This window comes from Balaenoptera acutorostrata, chromosome 7 (assembly GCF_949987535.1).
Source record: "Balaenoptera acutorostrata chromosome 7, mBalAcu1.1, whole genome shotgun sequence".
Classification (NCBI taxonomy): domain Eukaryota; kingdom Metazoa; phylum Chordata; class Mammalia; order Artiodactyla; family Balaenopteridae; genus Balaenoptera; species Balaenoptera acutorostrata.
In genome coordinates, this window is record NC_080070.1 from 29,364,775 (window position 1) to 29,383,859 (window position 19,085).

At 37.5% G+C, this 19,085-nt stretch overlaps 1 protein-coding gene across 14 annotated transcripts in view; it reads left to right on the forward strand.

Moving 5' to 3' along the window:
- CADPS2 (calcium dependent secretion activator 2) overlaps positions 1 to 19,085 on the forward strand; it is a 545,377-nt gene that overhangs the window by 409,988 nt on the left and 116,304 nt on the right. For 10 of the 14 annotated variants that reach the window (XM_057549848.1, XM_057549852.1, XM_057549849.1 and 7 more), the window contains exons 15-17: positions 5,309 to 5,372; positions 8,569 to 8,692; positions 10,767 to 10,787. In XM_057549848.1, the coding sequence (XP_057405831.1) occupies positions 5,309 to 5,372; positions 8,569 to 8,692; positions 10,767 to 10,787 (209 nt within the window). The remainder of the gene's footprint in view (positions 1 to 5,308; positions 5,373 to 8,568; positions 8,693 to 10,766; positions 10,788 to 19,085) is intronic. The other 4 variants (XM_057549846.1, XM_057549853.1, XM_028165239.2 and 1 more) reach the window with 1 other exon arrangement.

Here is a 19,085-nt window from a genome sequence, read left to right on the forward strand (position 1 = left end):
ACTGCTGGTTTATTCCCTGGAGAGGGTAAAATTACAGGGTACCTGGGCTGAGGTAGAGGAGGGGAGGAAACATCAGGCACAGTTGGAGTTCGGGATTACATAGAAACATGGGGATTAGATAAATGGTTATTCTGAAATCTGAGAATCACAGCCTTCTCCTTCCAACTCACACACTTGACACCGAAAATGCTGGCAGGCGGGCAGGCAGGCAGGCTTACACTTTCCATACATATTGTAAGTACCTTCCCCCACCCCGGGCTCTGACTAGCCCAAGAGAAAAGACCTAAAGCTGTGGAAAAGAAAGACTCCCACCGAAAATTCTTCAAGTAGATCAAATTGACAAAACACTGAGATATTTTAACATATTGAGAGAAGTTTTACCCACTTGGAATAGAGTTTGGAATTGTATTAGTTGTGTTAGAGCTTGGAATTGTATTAGATTAAGTACATAATAAAAAAAAGAAATTAAAACAACGACAAATATAGCAAAGTATTATAAACAAAATAGTGACACTAGAAAGTAATCATATTAGATACATTTCATTTATCTAGGACGTTTATGTAATTAATGTAGATACTGAATTTCGGTCTAACCCACAAAAGTGATGTAACTGCATTAAGGGTAGGAGGAACAGAAATTATGTCTAGGGTGGTGGAAAGTGGTCTTAAAAAAAAAAGCAACTTATGTCCAAGATGGAGTAATGGGATGATATTTACCCTGCCACCTGAAACAATTTTTTAAAGACAAAATATGTGGGAAAAAAATGCTTTTCAAGATATTAAACATAAGACAATAACAGTAATTCCTGAGAGATGGAAAACAGTGGATAAGCCCTTTAATTGCCCCAGCTTACTGACAGCACAGTGTTTCTAGATCATGGTCCAGGGAGGAGGAATCTGGGTGGATCCCCGTGGACACCCTGACTTGAGGAGACAGAGCTGAGAGTCCATGGAGGGTAAGGCAGCCAGAGTTTTCAACTCAAAGTTCTAAAGGAGAGAGCAAAGAGACCTACAAGTAATATTTGCTGAGGGTCCTCCTGGAGTCTTCAGCTAAGTATTGATCTGTGCATGGATGTGAGGAAACTATTCAAAGTTGGGCAAAGAACTATGTGAAAGGATTACAGGGGTTTCTTTACACAGGGCTAAGAGTAATTCCAGTTTTCAATATCTAGAGTGGAAACCTAATTCATGAGCATCAGGTAGAATACAGAAGGTTTTGCCTCAGTAGTGGAAAAAAATTAGCCCTAGAATAAACACTGTCATGGTCCCTCCTAATGAGGCTTAAAACCAAGATTCATATGAATCAAACTATTTTCAAGTAATTTAACTGCATTCCAGAACAAACTCAAGAATATTTAAAGAAATACAAAAGTGTTCAGCCTCCAAGAAGGTAAAATAACAATGTCTAGCATCCAGTCAAAAATTTCTAGGCATACAAAGAAGTAGTAAAATACGACCAATGAAAAGAATAAAAACAAGCAAAAGTGAAAATGACAGGGAAGATAGAATTAGTAAACAATAGTATCAAAATAATTATTATTACCACATGTCATATGTTTAACCTGTTAAGGGCATCATGGAAAACCTACAACTAACATCATACTTAATAGTAAAAAAGTAGGAAAGACTGAATGTTTTCCACCTACAGTCAAAAACAAGGCAAGGCTATCTACTCAAAAATCAATAATCAAGGTAGTGTAGTATAGAGAGTCCAGTAATAGACTCACATACATATGGTCAATTAATTTTCAACAAATGTACAGGTAATTTGCAAAATATACTTTATTCAACAAGTAGTGCTGGAACTATTGGATATCCAAATGTAAAATAAAAACCTGGATCCATACCTCACACCTGATCCAAAATTTAACTCAAGATGGATAGACATAGAAAACAGAAAATCTCTGTGTCCTTGGACTAAGCACAGATGCTTAAATAAAACACCAAAATCGTGATTCATAAATGGAAAAATATTACCTCGAACTTCATCAACATTAAGAATTTTTGATCTTCCAAAGACATTATAAGGGAATCTCAGAATGGGAGAAAATATTTTCACCATACATATCCCACAAAAGACTTCGATCTAGAATATATAAATTTATTTATTTATTTTTTGGCAACACTGCATAACTTGCAGGGTCTCAGGTCCCCGACCAGGGATTGAACCTGGGCCGCAGCAGTTAAAGCCCAGAATCCTAACCAATAGGCCACCAGGGAACTCCCTATAAATAACTCTTAAAACAATAAGAAATAAAACAGCCCAATATAAAGTTGTTTTGACAGATATTTCACTAAAGATATGTGATGGTGAAAAGGCATATGAAAAGATGCTCAACATCATTACTCTTTAGGGAAATATAAACTAAAGCCACAGTGATTGATAGGAATGGAAAATGGTACAACTCATTTTGTAAAATAATTTGCAGTTTTTAAAAATTTAAACACCTAACGTATGACCCAACTGTTCCACGCTTAGGTATTTCCCCAAGAGAAATGGAAGCATATATCCACACAAAGATTTTAATGTGAATATTTATACCAGCGTTATTCATAATAGCCCAAATATGAAGACAAGTCAGATGACCATCAACAGGAATGGATAAAAAATGTATTAGAGTACTTCTGAGAAACGAAAAGGGATACATTGCAATAGCATGAAAGAATATCAAAACAGCTATGCTGAGAGAAATCAGACCCAAAATAGTTCAATACTGTATGATTCCTCTTACATGAAATTATAGAAAATACAAACTAATCTAAATGACAGTAAATCAGTAGTTGCCTGGGCCCCACGAGTCGGGAGGAATCATTTGAGGGGCATGAATATATATATTGCCTTGATTGTAGTGATGGTTTCACAGGTGTATACATATGTCAAAACTTATCAAATTGTATACTTTAAATATGTGTAGTTCACTGTATGCCACTTACACCTCTAAATCTATTTTTTTTAAAAAGCTAAGAACTTCTCTTCCATAGTGGGAAGTTAGTAGGATAATATCTAAAACTGGAAAACTAAGAATTTGAAGTATTACCATGTAGGTTAGGGATATAACATTTAAATGCCAAAAGAATCAGCTAAAAGTTAAAAACATTTTTTTCTCGAGAAATTACTTGGGAAATGGGGGTAGAACTGACATAAAGGATTTACGTTTTTCATAAAAATCCCCTTAGGAAAAGTTTCCTTTCAGGCTATGTGCATATATAACTTTGATAAAAACAGATACTGTATTTAAAATTTTAATTTAAAATTCAAAGAAAACCAGTTTAATCATTGGACAGGTATATGCAGGCTCATTTATTTGTGTAATTAGTTGACTAAAGTGAAAATCAGCCTGACTTTGATTTATTCAGATTAGGTATTAAACTTGGTTGAATTTTATTTGTTAATTGAGTGTTTTTCACTTTGCTTAGCTATTACAGATCTATCAAAGTGGTAAAAACCCAAAATATTTATCCTGCAAGGCAGAACAAAATGATTCCCTTCTTTTAAAACTTGTTTTGTGAAGATTAATTAAGCTTCTGTGTAGTTATTTTCTGTATTTTATTGATTCAGGATTACTTGTACTCTGTAAATGTGTTGAATTATTTACACATCACGGGCAGCTAATGCTAATTCAGAGCATACCCAGTGGGACCTCAGAGCCCTGAAATGCTAAATGTAATCTGGGGATCAGTAACATTCCATTCATAAAATGTGTCACCCATAGGTTAATGGAAATAAACAATAGGAAAGACAATGGGTGGATTATGCAGAAACACTGAAAAGATTTAAGCAGGAGGAGGGGACTACAAGAACCCAATTTGTGTTTTATTTAAACGTGGATTAAGGTTTATGGTATACAGAATGACTAAAGCTACTTTACTAATTTGCTAATGCTCTAAAAAGCACCACTGTGCAGGAAAAACTCTTATCAAAATAAATTGGTCATGGTTTTTTATGTATGGGCGGGGGAGGTAGTAGGGGGGAGGAGGCATAGAGGCAAGATTAAGTGAAGGAAAATTTTAACAGTAAATGAAATGGTAAACAGTACTCTGAAGAAACATGTGAGTGGCTAGATTTATATGACACTTATTTGCATTTATCTGACGTGAATGGAAGTTTCACGAAACTAAAAGCTAAACCGAATATAAATTCAACTACTGCTTTGTGAGGAATCAATCTTCCTCTTTCTCTTTAAAATTAGGTCCAGTAAAGTTTCTCTTTAAAATTTGGTCCTGTAAAAGAACTTGAGCTTAAACTATATGTGCTTTTGAGGGAAACCTCTTCAAATTACAGTGTGGAAAAGAAGAATTTCTTTGTAATTTTGTCTTAGAAAATATGTCTACTTAGTCCTTGGATAATGGCAAAAGACATGGAAATAAGTAACCTTTTCAAGTTATTAGTTTGAAGATGTCTAAGAGCAAAATGGCAGTCCACGATGGCCCAGCTGCCTGTGTAGCACTTGATCTTGGGGCTGAGGCAGCGGTCAGGGAGGCTTTGCTGAACCTGGTTGAACAAGCGAGGCGCACCCGCAGGATGAAGTGGCCCTGACATTCTGTACTCTCTAAGTGGAAAGTGACCTGAAGGGGGACCTTCTTGTGAAGAGCAGTAAACCTGTCACCACCATGTGGCAGCTAACTTGTGAGGGGCCCACTCATCCTCCCAGCTCTAACCCTGATTTCAGAATACCTGCCCTCCAGTTGTTGGTGTGTATTAGGAATACATGGGACTAGAAATAACTTTGGATAAATGACTGCGGGCAGTAGAGCTGCAGAAGGTTTATGTTGGGGGATGGGGAGGTTGGAGAGCTAGACACCAGCAGAGACAGGCAAATGTAAGGACAAGGGGGGAGCCGGAACCTTGTTTCTCCTAGAAGTTATGTATGCAGTGTGTGTTTCCATCTTAAATCACACATAAATAAAGGAGGAAATGGGGGGAGTCATTTCATTTTATCATAGAGCTTGAATAACAACACCTTAAACAAGAAATTAGTAGGAAATGCATTTTAAGTTTCTCTTTACGTATAGGACCCTAGAGATTCCTTTTTGATTACTGTATTTTTGTACATGTATCATCGAAACTTGAGAACCTTTTTCATCACAGTTTATACCTTTACTGTTTAAGACATTTAAATCATGGGACTAAGTAAATTTCAGCATTTAAAACTTTCCTGCATGGGTTGATGCCCTTTTAACCACTTTTTACAAATGTTCTCCAATAACACCAAGTTATAGAAGAGGGAATTATTTAGCAGTCTTGGATATTAAATGTTTGACTTTTTTGTTCCTCCTTTTTTTTTTTTTCTTTTTTTCTTTTTTAAAGATACTGTTTTCCCTTTGGACGACCTGAAGGTGCACTGAAAGCTACACTTTCATTACTTGAAAGGGTATGTTTGAACATTACTTTGTAAGTACTATTTGCATTCTCAGTGGCTGTGTATTTTAGTGTTGAACTAGGCAGATGGTCCCATTCCTCATGAGTGTGATATCACCTGGGTCTGTTGCATTTCATCAGTCTCTCACTTTTTCTTGCTACATTCAAATTCTTCTATATCCTGCTTTTCCTCTCCAAAGCCTTTCTGAAGCCTACCACTGCCATCCTATGCTGAGTTAGGGTTAAAGTTATCTTCTTTTTGGTAGTATCCATTTTTCCCACCTCTTTTTTTCCCACCTCTTTTTTTCCCCTCCTTATTTCAGATAAGTACAGTTATCTGTTTTTCAGACTTTACAGTTGTCTTTTATTATCCCCCCGACTTATTTGTACTTCTGTCTGTCATATCCCTCATACCTATAAGAGTTTAACATTTAATATTCACAAACATATCATTTCTTTCATTCTAAGTTTATCTCAATTTATTTCAGTTCAATTTGTGTTACTTTGAAAGAATTCATGAATTACAGAAATTGATGGTTATAGAAGTCATGAAATTATAGAAATGTACAAAAAGTAAATAGCAAGTAAGGTGTTATACCCACGCTAAAAAATCATTTATTAATGAAAGTCTATTCTCCACTGCTGTTTTTGTGGCAGATTAGGTGTAAAGGGAGGGGGGTGGGAGGGAGGTCCAAGAGGGAGGTGATATATGTATACATAGAGCTGTTTCACGTCGTTGTACAGCAGAAACTAATACGACATTGTAAAGCAACTCTACCCCAAACTATACCCCAATAAAAAAAAAAGGGAAGTATCCTTTCACCTGTCTATAAAACTATTCACGTGCTAGTTGGAAGCTAACAACTTAAGTAATGTGAACAAGTTTTATTCCTTATCTGTATTAAAAAGAATATCTAGGGATCATCTCTATCTCTTGATTTGATTATTCCGGTCCTGATTTGCTGACTTTAAGCACTTGGCTCTTGTTGATTTTTCTGCCCAAGGAATTCCAGATAATATATTATTTATTCGCACCTCTGAAAAGCAAAAAGGGGAGACACTGTTCAGTGATTTAAGGATTTGGGAGAGGAGGGCTAGAACTGATGACTAAAGTGAGGTCTTTGGATTATAGATTGGTTTTATCTATATATCCCTGTCTTATCCTTGATTACTGTGAATTGTGTGATAGAAATATTATTGTCATAATTCTCTGTTTCATTAGCATTTTTATAATATTAAAAGCTGCATGTAACTCAGGCTTTTCAGAGTTTTCATTTCATCCTATCCATTAAGGTATCATCAATGAGATAAAAATCCTTAAAGGCAGCTTTCCTTTTTGGAACGGCATCCCATCCTGGGTACCTAGTACAGCCTCTCTATGTGCTGGTTTCCATGGCAGAGCTCCCATCCTCCCTCCAGCAGGGAAGAGTTAGTAACAGAAGAGATGCCCTCGTGCCCTGTACTGACAGGTGGCAGGATGAACAGTGACCTTTATTCCAGTTACAGTAACTAATCATGTCTCTTGCTGAATTGAAAGAGAAATGATAAGGGCTATTTCTTCATTTTCATGTCTCTGTACTTACTGAAATCTTAGAAAAATAAAATCTACATGTGAATTCTTGATACAAACGGTGTCTTGGAAGAACTTGGGGCAGAAGCATAAAACACAAATTGTGTGTCTCCCTTTTTGCACTTGCTAGCCCTTTATCTGCGCTTCTCCAGGAAAGGGGATTTAGTTTCCCCACACACACTTCAAATGAAGTGTCCAGCTCCTAGATACTGTGAAATATTGCATGATTTCAACCCTAGACTCACCTCTGTAATAGATATAGACATTCTAATTTTAACAGCTATTTCTGTCATTTGAAAGTTTGGCACCATGGGAAAGCTTAATAGTAAAATTAATCTTAAATTTAAATTTTAGTAATAATCACCTTAAAAATAATAGTGCCTGTTAATGCTTATATTTTTTTACTCTAAACAGAAGGATTTTTCTGGCAATAAAGAGTCTACTGTGCAGTTCTAATTAAAGTGCCAAATATATATCAGTGTGTTAAAGATTTTTAATGTGAAAATATGAAGAAAAATTTAATTTGATAGGGGAGGAAATTTGTAAGTGATAAAGTGTGCTGTTTTCAGAAGGAAACCTTGTCTGACAAAATGAAAATATGTCGTCAAGGATCACCAATGCTAGAATGATTGAATGAATTTGAGATTATAAAATCCATAGTGCCGAGGCTGATCGAAATAGAATGAAGTAACAAACCATGAAATGGATGTCTTCATGTTCTTTCAATATTTCTTTCAAAGTAAAAGACTAATAGGATAGTCAGAACACTTACAAAAGTATTGTCTTCTTTATGTTAAGATTTTGCTATACCTGTATATTGTAGAATTTGAATGTAAGCAAAGCACGGAAAGCCACATTAATTATATGGAAAATAGCGTTTGACTAATTGTATAATCAAAACTTACTGTGAGCAGTTTTATCACTAGGAAAGTTTTAAGGAAAATTATCAATGAGTCACTATAAAAGTACTTAAGTACATTATATTTTGAATTCTGGATACAATTGTATTTTCCATTTGCCAATATTAATACTTTTAAATGAAAAATCCAAAAACAATTTAGGAACCCAACAGAAAATAATCAGTTTTTTTTTTTTAATTTCAGAAAGTTTTCCTTGTGTTTTAACATTTGATACTCCATTCATTTCACTAAGACAAAGAAGCTCCCCCCTTCCCCAGCAGATCAAAATAACTAAAGTGTAATTAGTGAGAGTAGGGGTCTTGATTTTTATAAAGCCCGTAAATGATGCTTATTTTAATGGAATTTATGTTTTCATATATATTGCTCAGAAGATTTAAAGCTTTTAAATCAGGGATATGCAAGGTAAACTTTATTACAAAGTATCTCAAGGACTGTAATCCTCCTTTGAAACAGCTGCTCTAGTGGCGTTGTGGGTCCCTGGAGGAGAAGTGACAGTCACACTGAATGGTGGCTTGGGCAAGGGAGGTTTTGATGTGCATAAATGAGGCTTAGACAGGTGGAGCCAAGACTGGGAGAGATTACTTCCCGGCTGTGAAGTGCTGACTCATCACCTCCCCCAGTGTTACCTAGGACCCCTTCCTACCAATAGGTCTAGGGCAATTTGTGTACTTGTTTTTTAGTATGTTATGCCGTCTCTCTCTCTCTCTTTCTCTCTCTAGGTTTTAATGAAAGATATTGCCACTCCCATACCAGCAGAAGAGGTGAAAAAAGTGGTCAGAAAATGTCTTGAGAAAGCTGCCTTGATCAATTACACGAGACTCACAGAATATGCCAAGATAGAAGGTCAGTGCAGTGAGCAATTGCCGAAATGGCAGTGAGAGCCAACAGTGCCTATTAACTGCATTTTCTGTGAGAAGTCCTTTCCTTTCTTGAACAAACCTGTGCCATGGCAAAGGGAAATGTCTCATTAAAATCTCAGCTGGTGAACTGAAGAGCTTTTTCCTATTCATTGCCTTAATATGCCTCCTGGGACTCTGCTTGAATGAAAGACCCAGGATTCATGCTTAAGTTGTCCTTTGTTCTTATTTTGAGTTTTGAAGAAACCAAAACGTGTTTTCATGGGTTGTATTTTTTGACATTACAGTAAGTGTCTAACATTTAAACTATGGGCAGTGTATTCTCTCCTGATCAGTAACAGTGTAGTATTATTTAATTTTATTTTTGGCTCTGTAGCATCTCTCAGAGAAAGAGGAAACTTGTTGATTATCGTGAGGGCTGAAATAAACTGATAGAACTTCCTGCAACTTTTAATTGCTTACAATATATTGATGCATTTGTAAGATTAGATCTCTTGAGAGGACTGTGCATTTTTTCTCTTTCTTCAGGTTTTATTCATTAAGGATAATTATTCATTTTATTCATTTAAGGTTTAAGATAACTTAGAAATACATAGATTGAAATTTGTGGCAAAGTCACACAATCAGCTTTTATCTGACAATCCTTTGACTGATATAATTAAAAGTAATAGAAATGACCTCAGGTTCTTTAATTATCATAAAACTAGCTTGTGTAATACATGTAGCATTAACTTAGGGAGGAAAAAAGTTTATAGTGTTAATACTTATCTCTAAAAATAAAAAGTAAATCATCTGTTAGAAAAAATTTAGTAATTTTTAATATAAAATTGTATTTAATGAATTATAAATTTATTAATTAGTTGATACTATGATAGATTCATCAAAATTGGGACATTGAAAAAGATGATTATAATTGGCTGTGTTATATCCTTTTTTCTCTCCAAATCTGATCAAGCTTTCTAACAAGCACGTGATAACCAGCCTCCTGAGTGATTAACAAAAAAGCCATCCCATCACTATAGCAACCAATATTATATCATGAGAGTAACAACATGAAACCTCCTTAGATACCAGTTTAACATCATTAATTATGATATCATGTTGTGTTAAAGCAGAAGCAATGAATATTAGGTCATTTGGGGAAAGTGGAAGATAAACAGATTGGTTTTCACATTTTGAATACTCCTTCAAACAATTTTCATGTTTTGGGAATATTGGGTGTTGTGAACACGGATTGAAAGAATTGATATAAAAATAGACATATTAAAACCTTCCAAATCTGGCAAAGAGAAAAAAATTGTAGACAACCTGAGTAAACACAATATTGTTTTATCTAAATATTATGAATGCTGTCCAAAAAACTATGAGAATCCTTTTGGTCTTAACTATTTTAGTTATTTTTGACCATTACCTATCCAACAATACTGAAAAGATATGCAGTATATTTTTTGTTTTATCTCTGTATTTATTTTCTAGTTGTAGAATGCATTTTAATATGGACAAATGAAGAACTTTCTTTTACTTGTACACAGCCATGGGCTCCTCTCATTAATCAGCTAGATAAACACGTTAACAATAGTGATCAGAAAGGAATAGTTATTCTTCTGGATCACACACAAAAACAAGTCTGTGTTAGAGAAAAGCCTAAAAGAGTACCCAATGGAGAGTGAGCAGGGAACTCTCCCATCTCTTCCTTTCTGGAGTCACCCCCTCTCTTATCTCGAGTCCAGTGTGAGAACATTCTAGAAAAAGGATCCTAGAAATCTAGTCAGGTAAGACTGCTGAGCAGTCTCTTTTCAAAAAAAAATAAAATGCATACTTATTAGATAAGAAAAACTTTTATCCTTTTCCTTTTCTCCCTTCTCCCCCTTTTTTTTGTATCTTAAAAAATAAAGCGCTTTGTGTTTTATGCTCAGGCTCAGACCAAGAACAAAGTCGACTTTAAGTTAGAAATAGGAAATGGGCTACTCTTCTTTGCTTGATTGGTCTTTTACGTTACGTGAGTGAGCAACACGGGTAGAGTTTGTTTTTCTCCTAAATTCTCTTCTCTTATGTTTTAGGCCCAGCAGAAAAGGAAACAGGTAATTAATGTTTGTGCATGCATGTGCCATTATTTCTAATGTGGCGGTGTTGTGTTTTGATATGGATGAATAGCTCTTTCCTTTTCAGGGCTCCTGTTAGATCGCTTTGACTAAGATACTGAAAAGACTTTGATTTTATTGGAACTGTTGCTAATGCTTTGTAGGGAAAATACAGGCCATTTATCTCTGCAAAAGTTCAGCAATGTTTTTTTGATATGAATTCAAAGCAAAACACCTGAGGCTGTATTAATGTTATGCATTAGGTTTTAACCACGTACACTAATCTTATTTGGAAGCTGTTGCCAATATTTGAAGGACTCTTACAACTAGAAAAGAGGACCATCTTTCTTTTATCACTCTTGGAAGATAACCTGAGAGTAAAAATGCATAAACGCTATTAAGTAAAAAGTAAGCAGCTCTTAACTTTGAAAGTTGTTAATCATAGGAATGAGCAGAGGTTATAAAATCCCATTCTCAAGAAATTGCTAGGAAAGAGTTCTTCTCTGGGTCTCCTGAGTTTTTAAAGATTTTGTTACTTTTGTGTGTGTGCGAGCGCACGCCACTTCTCACAGTTGTAATTAATTTAATTAATGGGCCATTATGTATTCATCCTGTCCATCTCCGCTTCAGCCTCTTGCAGGCAGGGTCTCTACTGAACTTGTTCACTGTTGTATCTCCAGCACCCAGCGCTGTGCCCATGACACAAAGTAGGTACTTAGTAGTTGGAGAGAGACAAGAGGTCCATTAGTTAAGTTCCATTTGAAATCAGTGGCATGAGAGACAAGTGATGAACCTTTCTAATCCGAGTTTTCTCATCTTAGTCAAATTTTGCATGCAGTCTTATAGACAAGTTTGCTTGGGTTGTTTTTAACTGAAGTCTTCCATTAAGGATGCTATTTCTTTTTTCCAACCTTCACTTCTTTTCCAGTATTTGACCTCAGAATGTGTCAGGAACAAAACACTCAGAGCCAGGAAAAGGGGAAAGAACACACCTACAATGATTGCTGAAGTGCACTTCAGAAAAGATGAATTAGAAAAAAATATTACCATCCCCTCTTATGACAGCCCGCTGTGATAGCAGCAGTCCCGTGATCTTTAACAGACTTTTTCAAAACCTCGTATAGCATCTTATCTCCCACATTTCTGTGGTAAAAATAGTTTTTGTATAATTTTCAAACAAGAAGTCTAGGGTTGTTAGTGGTTTTCCCACTTGCCATAGAGTAAATAAGTCAGCCAGCTGGGACTGGAGTCAGGTGTCCTGATCCCCAACCTACAGAGACGACGCTCCTGCCCCTGTGAAATAGGAAGGGGTCACCACACGCCATGACGAGGATGGAGCGGAGGCAGTTGCCCTGCTTGTGACAGTTGCTGTCTGCTGTGTACAGCACTTCCAACCAGACGAAAGTCTTCCCTTCACTTGTGTTTAACACCGTACCATTGCTCAACTGTCTAGGCTGCAGACTCTGGGAAAAATACTTTTTAAAAGTCAAATGCTTGTATAGAAAAGAGAACAAAATCAGTATAGCCTCAGTAATTTAAGTGAATCGAAGGGAAAGCTAGCCTCCATTGAAGACTGTTCTGAAGTAACAGAAGAGAGGTTTTTAAGAAATGTAGTTATATTCCTTTAGTTGTATTTGGTTGCCAGTTAACAAGGTTACCTAGTGAATGTTCTTGGAGGTGCTTTTAAAAGTGAGTAAAAATGAGAGTATCAGTTGCATGTGTAAGAGCTTAAATGCTTGATAAGACTTTGAAACAGTACTCTCTTGAGCATTATAATCATCATCCTCAGTTAGTTTGTTCCACATAGAGAAGAGTACAATTTGGCTCAAGGTTTGTCATCATGTTGTCGTCTATTGACCTGCCTGTTGCTCCAGAGGTTTTTCATTTACACTGCTTCAGTAGTTCCTTAAACAACTCTTCAAAGACACAGACCTACTAGAGAATGGACTTGAGGATATGGGAAGGGGGAAGGATAAGATGTGACAAAGTGAGAGAGTGGCATGGACATATATACACTACCAAACGTAAAATAGATAGCCAGTGGGAAGCAACTGCATAGCACAGGGAGATCAGCTCTGTGCTTTGTGACCACCTAGAGGCGGGGGATAGGGAGGGTGGGAGGGAGGGAGATGCAACAGGGAAGAGATATGGGAACATATGTATATGTATAACTGATTCACTTTGTTATAAAGCAGAAACTAACACACCATTGTAAAGCAATTATACTCCAGTAAAGATGTTAGAAAATAAAATAAAATAAAATAAAAAACAAAACAAACAAACAAAAAACAGATATTTTACAGAAGAGGTAACTAAGACTTCAGAAAAAGGCGGTAACTGGCACAAGGTTGTGCTGCTATTAAAATTCAACAGACCTGAGATTCGCACCCATGTTCCTCAGACACCAGAGGGCTCTCCATGCTCTCCCCCTGGCTACCCTGCCTCCAAGGCTGTCTGATCCAAAGTCATGGCATTTTCTGATAAACCCCTCACACACATCACAAAAGCCAAGGGTTAATATTGGTAGGGTCTCTTTTTCCAAAAATAATATTTATTTAATAATAGGAGCAAACACTTACATGCCAGTCACTATTCTAAGCACTTTACATGTATCTGTTTATTCTTTACAACAAGCCTTTACAGTAAATACTACTATTATTATTCCTTTTTTAGTAACCCAAAGCAGAGAGGTTATTATCTACCAGCCAGTCTCTGGTCACATAGCTAGTAAGTGGGAGATTAGAACCCACTGTCTACCTATTAAGATATCTTCTTATTTTCCTATATGTTCCTTCCTCCCCATTCTTGGCAAGCTTGCATAGTTCAATTTACACTCAGTTAAAATTCACGGACATTTAAATAGGAGTCTGGAATAGTGCTGCACATAGAAATATGATGAAAGCCATATATGTAACAAAAAAAATTTGTAGTCACATTAAAGAGGTAAAAAGAAATAGGTGAAATTAATTTTATGCATATAGCTTATTTAACCCAATATACCCCAAATATCATTTTAAAATGTATTCAGTATACACAACTATTGAGATGTTTTACATTATTTTTTTCCTATGTCTTTGAAATCCAGTGGGCATCTCCCTCTCGCAGCACATCTCCATTAGAAGTAGCCCCATTTCAAGTACTCATCCACCACATGTGGCTAGTGGCTGCTGAATTGGACAACACAGGTGTCTGGTTGGAAGGCTAAGAGCTGAACTCCAGAAACTGACTCTCTTTATTTTCCCGGACACATGTTAAGTGTTGGGTGTTGAACGTGATTAAAATGTGCAGCCTCCCCCACCCCGAATGTCTCTTCCCTTTCCCTGCTTTATTTTTCTCCATAGCCCATTTGATCTGACACATAAGATAGTTCTTTCATCCAACTATTGTCCTACAATGTTAGCCCCACAAGGGCAGGGCTTATGTATTTCAAAACTGCTGTATCTCCAGTGCCAAGAAAAGTGCCTGGTGCGGTGTTACTCGATAAATACTTTATTGAATGAACGATTGAGTTAATGGCCCAGAGAGTGATCAGGCTGTTTACAGCAGAGAGAACATCTGTAAGCTGGCAGGCTGGCTTGCAGTAGATCATTCAAACCAATCACTGAACAATTAACAATATAGAGCAAACACTGACCGCTAAAAAATAACAAGGTTGGAAAAATGAAACCAGAATTTCATGCCCTTTATAATGGTGTAGGGTGGGAGTGAGGAGGCACTAACTCTGGATCACAGAAGCCAGAAGTTACAGACAGCAGCTGTATTGATAATAGTTAATAATCTAAACTGTTTCAGTTGTTTCTATAATGCAGCGCGTTGCTCAGTTTGACTCACGGTTCTTGTCCCCCCTTGGGAATTCTTCAGATTCTCCATTGGCAGCACAAATTTGCAGAGTAAAGGAATGTTACAGCTCTGTGATAGATGAAATGAAACAGATGACCTCTCTCTAAATGCCTTCTTTCCTTCTTGGGAATTATTCGCGTGTGTTTTATGAAAACAGATAGCCCATTTTAAGAACTTGAAACTTCTAGAAAGCGATTTTTTTTTTAATTTAAAGAAAAGTTTGAGGTTTACACTGTTGTGAAATCAGCTAGTTTTCTTCTTTGGTTTAATTTTATCCCTAACTTTTTATGTAATAGAAAGATCATTTTTTTTTATAAATTTATTTATTTTTTATTATTTTTAGCTGTGTTGGGTCTTCGTTTCTGTGCGAGGGCTTTCTCTAGTTGTGGTGAGCGGGGGCCACTCTTCATCGCGGTGCGTGGGCCTCTCACTGTCGCGACCTCTCTTGTTGCGGAGCACAGGCTCCAGACGTGCAGGCTCAGTAGTTGTGGCGCAAGGGCTTAGTTGCTCCGTGGCATGTGGGATCTTCCCAGACCAGGGCTTGAACCCGTGTCCCCTGCATCGGCAGGCAGATTCTCAACCACTGTGCCACCAGGGAAGCCCCAAGATCATTTTTATTTATAATCCAAGGTTCAAAATGATACTGAAACTTTATTTTTCTCATTGTGTTTTTCTTAAATCACATACCTTGTTGATGCAAATTAGCTGTTACTTTTAAAGAAGAACCCATTCTTTAATTCACGGAATTTTTTATGGACAAGAACAACTATAAAACATCTAATAACAGTCCCTGTCTTCTCCTGAAAACTACACAACATATTGTGACTTACCATAAAAGAGGAGGGAGACCACTCCTTAGAGCTTGCCTTGACATGAGATCTTTTACGTAAATTTGGTACCTAAGCTTCTTTTGAATCTCAAAACGTGGAGGTGCCCTAAACAAAAGGTAGCATGGAATGAACAGGCAGAGGCTTTGTGCAGTGATGATCTCTCTGGGCCCTCTGGTTGCCAGGTTCCCAGGTCTAACCCCCAGTGCTTTCATTTTCAAAGTCTCAGTTGAACAGGACAGAGATGCTTTCCCAGAGGGCCACGCTGCTTGCTTTCTTTGAGTAGAGAAGTTGCACTGTGGCCATCCTTACGTCATTAGGATGTGTTTGCCATCTGGGTGGCATTTTAATTTAGCACTTCATTGTCAGAGTGTAGCGATAAATAATAAATAAGTGAAATCTGTTCTACTGAAGGACATGTGTGTGCACAGAAATGAGTATATAAACTGCACAGTTGATGAAAATTCTTTTTGTTAATGAATAATTTCATATAATATTTCCAGGATAACTTAGCAGTGTACTCTCATAAAAGTTTTTTTTTTTTTTATAAATTTATTTATTTATTTTTTGGCGTGTTGGGTCTTCGTTGCTGTGCGCAGGCTTTCTCTAGTTGCGGTGAGCAGGGGCTACTCTTCGTTGCAGTGCGCGGGCTTCTCATTGTCGTGGCTTCTCTTGTTGCGGAGCATGGGCTCTAGGCGCGCAGGCTTCAGTAGTTGTGGCACGTGGGCTCAGTAGTTGTGGCTTGCGGGCTCTAGAGCGCAGGCTCAGTAGTTGTGGCACACGGGCTTAGTTGCTCCGTGGCATGTGGGATCTTCCCGGGCCAGGGCACGAACCTGTGTCCCTTGCATTGGCAGGCAGATTCTTAACCACTGCGCCACCAGGGAAGCCCCTCATAAAAGTTTTTTGAGCTTCCTTATAAATTTGATTCTAAATTTTTTGAGTATTATATGTTACCATGAATTCAGACTACAGTAGCTAAGTAATAGACCTGAAATTTTGCACTCCCATAAGCACTGACAACACTTTGCAGGAGGTAATTTGTATACTAAAGGAAACAGGGCCCTCACCTTAAAAATGATAAAACAAAATTAAAGAATTGAAGAATTTCTGTCCAGCCTATTTGGACAGTGTGGCTTGGACTCTGGGACTTAGGCCTGAAAGTAAAACCTCTGTGACCATTTCTGCTTCTGATGATTTCACCTGATGATTTAGGGACAAATTGATAGATACGATTTCCGGCTCTAAAACAAAGAGAATGACCTATTGTCTTTTTATTTAAAATATTTGCGAAAATCATATAAATCTGTAAAGTTTTTTTTTTATTAGTTTGTAAGGCAATATGTGTATATACAGTAAAAACTCATTGCTTGAGCTACCCTGATTTAGCATCTGTGATTACCTGGATAGGATCAAATTAAAATTTATTTTTGGGCTTCCCTGGTGGCGCAGTGGTTGAGAATCCACCTGCCAATGCAGGGGACACGGGTTCGAGCCCTGGATTGGGAAGATCCCACATGCCACGGAGCAACTAAGCCCTTGCGCCACAACTACTGAGCCTGCGCGTCTGGAGCTTGTGCTCCGCAACAAGAGAGGCCACGACAGTGAGAGGCCTGTGCACCGCGATGAAGAGTGGCCCCCGCTCGCCGTAACTAGAGAAAGCCCTCGCACAGCAATGAAGACCCAACACAGCCAAAAAATTAATAAATAAATAAATAAATGTAAAAAAAAACACACACACAAAAAACCCTCCCCCCCAAAAATTTATTTTTGCACTATATAGAGAGAAAAGCTGTGAGTATTTTTCAGAGGGTCAATGAACTATTTAAATTACCTAAGAAGATCATTGTTTTCTGATAACCATAAATTACTTTGATTCTATCACCGAGTATGATACAATTGAAATGCTAATTTTAAACTATTTTTATCAGCATGTTCTTGTCAATATATTGAATAAGATGTCTTTCACATCTCCTTGCCACACCATTAGCCTTATTCTATATAATGTATGTGCCAGAAAGTACTAAAACCATATTCTCTTTTAAGTACTACGTAAGTCATACAAATTCACTTTGGCTATTTCCACATCTGATCTGGATGAGGATTTCTAGTACGTTTGCCCCAACTTCTCTCCCACCAACTCGCTAGCCCCTCAAGATAAGAACCCCGCACTATATAATTTGTGTTCATGTCAATTAGTCAGCTCATGACAATGTTGACAGATTCATCCCCATGTATCCAAAGCTGGTTTGGAAACATAACAAGCAGGAGTTAACAGGGATTATTGATTAGAAGAGGCAAGTAAAGGCGTGATTTGCTTATGTCTGACAGAGCTTTCAAGCTCTGTGTGTACCTTCTGTCAGCTTAGGACAGAGGACAAGAGTGTGGTGCAGTTGCTCAGTAGCTCTCGGCATAACTCAGGTCACTAACCAACTAAATGAATAGTCAAATGAAGAGACGAGGTGCACCCTTGTACACCAGAGGCAGCCCGATGGCAGTGCTTTCAACACTCCTGGGACCTCTGCACCCACTGTTTACCCACAGCTTTAGTGACCAAAGGACGAGGGTTCTGTCAACTCCAAAGCATGGAGACATTTAAGGACACTTAGGTCTCTCTCCTCTAAAATTAGTTCTGGGTCTGCATTCCTCTAACATCCTTCCTGATTGATCTTCGTTTAATTCTGGAAAGCGTTAGTATGTGTTACTCTGTCTAAAACAACTGTTGGCCTTCTGTCCTGCTGCCCTCTGCTTTTGGCCTTCTGTCCCTTATATTGGGGTTAATATTACGAGTGCCGAATGATTTGCAATGCCATGAGGTCTTTTGTGACCCAAATGAGCAGAACTTCTCCTTGATCCACAGTCTCTTTGTCAATGAGTCATCCATCTTTTCTCTCCATTTTTATTTCATTCTATTTTGAGTGTGAATTACAATAGATAAGGACGATCTCAATCAGAGACAGTCGTAGCTAATTCCACACACAAAAAAATGAAAACTTGATTCAATCTTGAACAATGTTCTCTTTCCAGATCAGGCTATAATAGGAACTTGATCTTAAGTTTAAATGACACCTAAGTTGAAGGTTATTTAAGGACAGACACTTCCTTTCGATCTTGTAAAGTGCATAGTAAGCCTCAGCTTTCCAGCTCTGTACCTCCAAACTTCCTGTTATTTATACTCACCTGTGTCTTCTCTTCTGCATCATCAGGGGATGAGGTATCTTCCTCTTCAAGGCCAACTTGTGCACCTATCATACTGACCCCAATTCCACTTACCTCTTTCCGGATGTATTTTACTCCATTATATATCTCCTCTTTCTCCTGTGGCTTGTACCTCTGTCTTCTTTTACATATTTCCCTTCCATTTATAATCATGGTATCTCCCTAAATAATGCCTTATCCTGAGCTCTACGCCTCCTTTCAGCTGCCATCCAAAAAGCAGGCTATACTCTCACCTTCGTTTTACTCACCTTCACTCCACTTTGCCCAAAGAAGTTTGGCTTCCAGTCTCACAAATCTGTCTGGTGGGGAGTTAGTTACACTAGCCTGGAGCATGGCTGGTCAGAAGGAGAGTGGAAGGGAGGAAAACTTTTAAATTCTGCTCCTGCCTCCCCATTACATTGCCTTGAGATGTCCA